Source organism: Plectropomus leopardus, chromosome 1 (assembly GCF_026936395.1).
Source record: "Plectropomus leopardus strain MGB_pleo_1.0 chromosome 1, ASM2693639v1, whole genome shotgun sequence".
Taxonomy (NCBI): domain Eukaryota; kingdom Metazoa; phylum Chordata; class Actinopteri; order Perciformes; family Serranidae; genus Plectropomus; species Plectropomus leopardus.
Window position 1 is genome coordinate 43948030 of NC_142176.1, and position 8497 is coordinate 43956526.

General features: G+C 41.8%; 1 protein-coding gene across 1 annotated transcript; it reads right to left on the minus strand.

The window, feature by feature from the left end:
• Positions 1-203: 203 nt before the first annotated feature.
• LOC148190486 (uncharacterized) lies at positions 204-3140 on the minus strand. Its single transcript, XM_088090004.1, has 3 exons — positions 1362-3140; positions 358-553; positions 204-265 (listed from the first exon to the last, which is right to left on the minus strand). The coding sequence occupies exons 1-3, from the start codon at positions 3138-3140 to the stop codon at positions 204-206; spliced, it is 2037 nt and encodes a 678-aa protein (XP_087946130.1).
• Between the last annotated feature and the right edge of the window lie 5357 nt (positions 3141-8497).

Sequence of the window (8497 nt, forward strand, 5' to 3'; positions counted from 1 at the left end):
CTCACCAGTTTCTTCTTCGTCATCTGTGTAACACATTAACAGTCACATAAATACACTCACAATGCTATGTTCCTGCTTGAAAGTCACAATGTCAAACATCAACAACGTAGGGCATTCTTAACAACTGTTTCATATTTATACCTTCAACAAAGTCTTCAAGGGTCTTCTTCTTCACTACCCTCTTGGGCCTGTAATGAGGTAGCTTACTCCTCATCATCCTCAGCTGCAGTAGTGAGTTCATAGCTCTCACACTCTTCTTTGTCCACTGGAATCAATGAAAATGATGCATCAGCATTAATATTCATGAAAGGTGCAATATTAAGTAGGCATATATTATTCCAATCGATATGAACATACTTGAAGTGAATTTGACTTTGGAGAGCACTAATGTCCTCCAGTTTTTGTCTGGTTTATCCATTTTCTGCATGGCTTTGGACACATCTGTGCCAGGTGGCCAGTAAACAGCTTTGTCCTTTATCCAGGACTTGGGGATGACTCCCTCCTCTTCCCGACCTCTCTCCTTCCAAACTGCTCGGGCCCACATAGTGGAAACCTGTACAGTAAGTAAAGAATTACAGTGTGGAACACACATACATACATTTCCCTCGTCAGTCTGTAAACCCTATCCTACCCAGTCAACCCTAGGTAGGATAAGGTTTACACAGTTCTTTTCAGTCTGTCCCCTGTCTGGCTCTTATTTGCTACTGTACCTTTGACTCTTCTTGTTCACTATTTAGGTAGTTGCAAGTTATGTTGCTTACTAGTTTTGCTAGTTACTAACATATCCTTGTTCTCCTAGCATCAGCCACTTCCCCTGTTTGTGTTTTCATGTCACTGTCTCCAACATTGCACTTTGTACATAGAGAGAGAGAGAGAGAGAGAGAGAGAGAGAGAGAGAGAGACTGAGACTGAGACTGAGACTTACCACTGTACAACAGAGAGGACAAAAACACCAGAACAGGCCGAGATCCAGCAGTAACGATGCAAGGGTGCAGGATAAGTCGACACCGACTCGGGGATGGCAATAGTAGCCACAATACCCAGGTCCCACTGGACTGCAACACTCAAACATATATAAATTAGTGCTATCAATAGATTAACATTTCACTCTCACACACACATTGGGTCATGCAAATTGCATACAATCATTGCATTGTTTTGTTAGTTTAGTATTGGCATGATTGGCAAGTAAAAGCAACAGATTAAACTCACATAATATTTTATCGCTCAATCTGATGCAGCATAGGAAACAGGACATATCCTGAATTGGTAGCTTCATGGCTAACCAGCAGGCAAACAACTTTACGATGTAGCTGCTGTCTTGAGATCAGTCGACGCTTTGCTCTGCTTATATCTCTAACACAAGTGATGTTAAGAAGTTTGGAATCACAGGGATCATCAAAGAAACTCTCTGTATCATCATGGTGTATGACATCACAAATGAAGGAGCCATCTGCACGTTTTTCCTTGATAAAGACAAAGTCCTCATTCTCAAGAAGGAAACAGCCATCCCTTAACGTATCAGATACATAAGTGAACTTTTCTTTGGTAACATGTCTGCATTTTGTAGACTCTTCCAGCTCTGTTAAGCGTTTGGTAACCTGAGCAATGGGATTTTTTGATTGCCTGACCATTTTCTTCAGTGTTTGGAGGTAATTTTCAAAGGGAAAGCTTGAGACATCATCCAAGGGACACTGGAAATGATCAACATCATCTGGCAGGTGAATCAGTGAGTGCACATTGTACACTGTGAATGTTCTTCCATAAATCCTTTTACATTTTTTCACAAAGTACATAACCAGATCTCTTGCATACCCTAAATATTGGTTGTGCACCTCTTCAGAGTTCAATATAATTGACATGACAACCATCAGTGAAAGAAAATGTCTGTAGAGAACAGGGGACACAACTTTTCTCAAAACAAGCGGTCCTGTGTAAAGGAGGAACTGTCTCAACTCTGTGGCCTTCCATCTGTCCAGTTCTTGCAAACCCCTGGGCTGGCGAGCAAACTCTCTTGGCAGTTGTCCCTTCAAGGACTCCAGATGATTTGAAATAATGTTCCTATGTTGCAATGACAATCTGCATGTTTTAGGTCCTTGCCTCATGAAATTGAGCATTCTCCTAACCACACCCAAACACACTAAGTGCATATAGTCCAATGGAAACTGACGGATGCATGAGATTCCTGCCATAGTCAGTGGGGATTTTTTAACTTGATGATCCTTGTATGCCAACTGACAGAAGGCCTCTTCAGTCCTTTCAATGGCACATGGTTCTTTGGAACCAAGAACAAGCCTTCCTTCATAGGTTCCTTTTGTTGTGCATTGCTCACAAGCATAATAACTGTTGTGGTTTTTTATGCACTTCAGAAATGCCCTGGCAGGTGCATCACATATGAATGCTTTTATGAACACTTTAAATGTTGTGTCTCTGTGTACTATGCCTTCTTGCTGCAACTGCTGCAGCTCAAGGATAAAGTCAGACAAGTATTCCTCAACGTTGTTTGGTTTTGAATGTCCACAATAAAGGGCTACAATGAAAGGTGAAAAGTCCCGAAACCTGCAGAGTATAGGCCACATCTGTGTGTTGGATGACTTAAAGAGGGGTACACCATCGATGTTGAAGCACAGATCTATGTTCTCTTCACATATGCCAGGATTCTGAGATAACAGTTTCAAAATTCCAGAACCAATACCAAAATAAGCATAGTGTCCACCACATCTTGCAACTGTTGCCACTCTTTTTGGTGTATGCAGCAGCGTTCGGGCATCCTTGGGGAGACTATGTCCTTGGCGCCTCAGTATTTCCAACATCTCATTCAATGCAGACCGCTTGCAGCCGTTTCTGGTGGCCCAGTCAGCAAGTTCCTCACCCAGATCAGGACCAGTTTCTTCAGCAGAAGGTTCATCAAATATAATGTCACTGTCAGATTCTGTGTCAGATAACTGCACAAAATCTGAGAAGTCATCATTATCATCATCATCATCATCATCATCAGCTAAAGGCAAAGAGGCTCCATCCTCATTCGCACTTGTACCACCCTCCAGCATTCCATGCAGAGCATCCTCACTATCAATGGAATCTTCAGCCAAAGCAAGCACTTCAGCATTTCGCTTCCTCCATGTCCGGAAATATGCCATGTTCACTGTAGCCTCACCTTACAAGAAATCTCACAACGATGTGCTGATGGAGGACTACTGTGGTTGAGGCCAAGGGGCAGGAGCAGGATAGCTGTGGCGCTGGAAAACATTACATAGAGATGTCACCCAGGGTTACATGCTTTTCTTAACGTTCTTTGGTATAGGACAAATATAAAAACAAATGTGAACAGTTTCAAAATTGTTTTGTGGGGGGATATATTTTATGGCAGGTTGAATAAACTGTCTGAAATAATAAAATAATATGTTCCCCCAGTAACTCTGGCTGTGAAAAAGGAAACTAGCTCATATCCATCATGGTTACTGATTATGGTCTGAGATGTAGGCTGGTTATACAGAATAAATGATTTGATGTTCTGTGTAACTTTGAATGGAAAAGAAGAAATAAATCATGTTGATCAAATTGAGGCCAGCAATCTTGATTTATATTTTTCAAAAAATCACCTGGGGGTATATTTTATTCAACAAATAGCCTACCATAAAATGTATACCCCCACTGTGATGGACAAGTGAAGTCTGACTATGGAGTTAGATTAGTCTCAATATTAATAAATGCACACAGAAGGATTCACAAATACATGTTAAGATTTATATATAAATGACTCTTTCCACACAAATATTTTCAATGCACACACATATATTTGGCATTTTATATAAATGTAATAAAAAATCCACAAATAACCAAAAAAGTTTCACAAATGTATTTCTGATGCACACACAAATATTTATTGTTTTAAATATATGCAATAAAAATCCACAAATATATGTATTATATATATTTTTATTTATTTATATATTGTATTTAAAAAGTATTTGCAATTTTCATCAAAACATATGTCGATGTTGATACATTTATATACAAATGCTTTTATTTTGTGAACCTCTGCGCATTTGTGTGTGAATATTTTTGAGACTCCCCTGACGTGACCCGATCCACAAATGCATTTTTTTATACCAAATGGGATATAGGTAGCCAATCAGATGTCTCCTTCCTCTTCGGCCAATCACATGAGCGTCCTGCCACCAACCCCACGTGGGGTATGTTTTAACGTCGTAGCGTCAGAGGGTGGCAGTAATGCACCCCTACGTTGTTTGCCGACCGCCAAATTAATAAGGACAAGAAGCAGTAGCAGCAGCAGAATTATGCATATCTATGCAGAAAGCGGTCAGGTTAGCGCCATGGGGGAAAACAATCGCCCCCCCCTCCGCTATAATGTAAAAATGCCGAATTTCAACTTGTTTTGCTAACTCTAACAAGTTGTAATGATGTACTTTGAGTTGCTATTGCCTGCTGACAAGGATTGATATATTAAAATATTAAATACACTGGGGTTGGATTGTTGTCCATAAGTTTTAAAAATGATCTGACTCAGTGGCGGGCCACAACAGAACCATCCCGCTGTATTGCGACCCATGTCCGATGCGGCTTGTCTGTCACTCGCCAGGATGGGGGTGGTGGCGGGAAGCTCATTAAGCGTTAGCTAGTTGGCTAACTGCTAACTATTAGCATCGGTATAACTCCCTCCAAACTGGTGTCTAATTACCGGGCCTTTTCATGGACTTTGAGTCACGTTAAATACGGATAAATTGCACATTATTTTAAATAGTGGCATTTACTGCAGTTGAGTGTGAATAGGCCTATAGCCATTAGCGTTAGCTACTATTAGTTGGCTAACCGCTATTAACATCGCTTAATGTCACGTGTTTTGAAACATTGACGATACACCCTTTACAATTTAAGGTCACTGTGCACTAATAATGACAACAATATAACCATAATGTGCGTACTTACTAACAAAAAGCTTTTAGCAATGCTGACGAACACACAGTCGCTGGTCAAGAGGACACGCCAGAAGACCTGACTTCCCCTGGGTGCCTATGAGTGTCTCAGAGTGCACTGTGAGGCGGGACTTTGGCTTATGATGACATCGAGGGGCAAATCGCAAACAGCTAGGTTGAAGCGGATTGGCTGATATTGGTTGATGTATTTTCTGCATGAATATTTAGATTGAGAGTTTAATAGCTTCATGCTAGTTGCCAAGTCTTTTGTCTGTTATCATCCCTAAAGCAAGAACAAAAAAATCACACCCATTGCAAAATGCTTCAACTTGAGCAGTTTTATTGGGACATCAATGTGACATCAATTCAATGCCTTGTTTCCAGACATCAAAGCAACGTCAATTTGATGTCAAGTTTTGTGCATCAACGTTGTTTTGATGTCAAATATATTGATTAACAATGTATGATGCAATAATTGGATGTGAGATTGATCCTTTGGTTGGACCATATTTGAAGCAAAACCTCACAGATAGTCTGTCACTCAAGCAGTGCGATCCTTAAATATGCATAGCTGTAAGCCTTACTAAAATCTAAACAGGTTAGTTATATAAAAATTAACCCACAATACAGTTGGCATAACTGTTTAAATTAGCAATAGAGGCCAAAACAGTTTTTTGTACCAGGCTGTAGACATGTTTATTTCTGTTATGGGGATTGACTTGTTTTTGGAGCCAGCCTCAAGTGACCATTAGAGGAAGTGCAGTTTTTGACGCTTCTGCATTGACTTCATTTTTCAGTCTCAGAGGTTGCCCATGGATCATAACTAGTAACTGGTGTGCACTGTAGCCCTTCATAACAACCTTACAGCACTGATTTAGGCATATACAGAAGCATTAAGAACAAAGAGAAGTTTCACACTTCACATGAGGTTGTGCTATTGACGTTTTAATGCTAAACACGTTCAGACAGAAATAACATTTGTTTTGCAGAGGCCTCAGCTCTACCTGTGTATATCTGATCAATGAGTGTAACATGAAGATGGACAACAGTGATTCCACTTCTCTCTTCTTACAGACAGCTCTGTTGCTCTGCAGTCTGAACGCTGCCAATCATAATTCACTGAAACACGCCTCATGACAGGAAGCACTGAGACAAAATCAATTTGAGAATTGAAAGTCACTTTTTTCTTCCTGGTCTTCTGTGAAATATTGTTGGTAACTGACGTAGTCCGCAGATACTGAGGTACTTTATTCTGGACTTCAGTCAGATTAACTTTATTGCCATCCTGGTCTCTCTCTCTGTGTGGGAAGCTGCTGATGGATTTTGTGCGTCCTCACAAACACTGACACAGTTTGAGCTGCTCAGCCTGCGGCCCACAGGCTCTCTGCAAGTTGCAAGTGATGCACTTATTATGTGCACCTTAAAATAAGACTCTAAGATTCCCATCTCTCCTCAGCTTTTCGTATTTCTTGTCCTCACATTTCTCTCCTTGAACTGTAATTCTTTCCAGTTAATGGTTTGTCTGTTGGCAGTCCGGCTCTAATTTTACTGAGTGAAATCTTTAATGCAAAGTAGTTCAGAGGAAAGCAGCCTCCGTACAGACTGTTATTATTCCCAACAGAGGAAATATGAGTTATTGATTTAGAAATTGATCGTCTAATATTCACTGAGGAAAGTTCAGCAAAACGACTGTGGAGGTCAGCAGGAGGAAAACAGAAACTGAGCCTTTGAAATACCTTATTAGTTGTGTGCTTCACTTCTGTATATTTACAGTGTACCAAAAATATGAAAATATGTTAGTATTAGTAGTACAGAAATATTGTATTAATAATACACATTTTCTGTATTTCTAGATTATGAAGATTTAGGCAGAGTCGGAGGGAGCCATCCGTCTTGAGCTATCCTTCTTGAAGACGATGACCACTGGACTGCACCACTCTTGAAAGGCTCAATCACTCCCAGTTTCAGGATCTCCTCCACCTCATGTTTCAGTTTACCACCAGATAAGATACACCAGCTGTTGTGGGACATGGTAGGGGCGTTGACAAATTGGTCGTCCATCTTGGAGGCGAATGACATGCTCAATGAGGGTGGTTCTCCCTGGGCTGGCAGAGAACAAGGAAGGAGCCTCCTTGAAGACCTGGAGGAGCTGTGCTGCTTGGTCTGGTTTAAGTCATCATGGTGAGGGTCTCTGGTCCTGTCTCCACCTCCTCTTCACTGTCCACCCTCCTTGCCAGCAGAACCTTCCTCAGAGGCTGGATCTGACAGTCCTTCCACTCTTTCAGGAGGTTCACATGGTAAGTCAGCTTTGGTTTCTTCTTCTTCGGATGGTGGACCTCGTAGGTGACAGGACCCATCTTGCGGATAACGAGGTATGGCCCTTGCCATTTCACTAGGAGTTTGCTGATGGATGGATGGATGGATGGATGGATACTGTGGTATCGTTGGCTCAGAATAATGTCTATACTCTGGCCTTGGGTGCTCAGGTCTGCTGCTGGTGCCTTGTGGCTGCAGAGGGGACACATCTGATAGCGTAGCCAGACGCACACTGCCCTAAACTGGACCTCTACCTCATCTTCCAACGATGACGACAATGAGAGGACCGTCTCCCATGCTGGATCCACACCAACTGTCATGGCCTCATCCAGCTGTTGGGAACTGAGTCCAGTGCGCTGCCTTGGAAGGTGGGTTATATTCTTCCGACTAGCCATCCCACTTCTGACACCATATGTTCTTCAACAGACTCCCAAGGTGAAAACAGTGCTGATACTTATAAAGGTAAAAAAAATTGTTGAAAAACATGACAAAGAAACCCTATGAACAGGTTTACAAAAAGAAACAGTACTAAACTGAGTTCTTCCTTGACTGTCTCTTTACCTTACCTGGCTGAGAATGCCCCCTTTTAAACTCTTAGCCCCTCCCCCTGGGCGTGTCTTATACATTGTAAGTGCACCAGAGCACTCTATTTAATTGTGGAAACAGTTCGGCTCTATTTTGCCAGTCGACCCCAGACATGGAGGCAACAGGTGAGCCTAAAGTGCCTGGTAAGTGGCCACAAATATAGGGATGTGTGTGTGTCAATGTATGCATACAGATGGAGCAGAACAACAGATTGTGCACACTCTGTTGTTCTGCTCCATCTGTACGCATACATTCGACTTAAACAGTTAAGGGGAAAACAGATTGTGGGTTTTCATTTATTGCTGGGTGAACACGAAGGGGAACACAGAATGTGTGGCGTGTGTGTGCACGCTGCCCGCAGTCAGAGGCACAGCAGCGGTGTGTGCGTGCGGGTGTATGAGTGCACTCCCAGCTGTCAATGACGGGGTACTCAGAGTAAATTACAAATGTGCACGCAGGTTTTTTAAACACTGGAGAACCTGTTAAACATAGGCAATATATTCCTTTCCCATTGCCAGTGGAACAGAGCTGTGTACACAGCTCTGCAGCAGACAAATATGCATTTCTGTGAAGGTTTCTATTTTTTCTTTTTTTTCTCGTGTCACGTTTGACGTCAAAGACAGGCAGGCAGGAGTTTATTTTTGAATGTTGGCATGAAG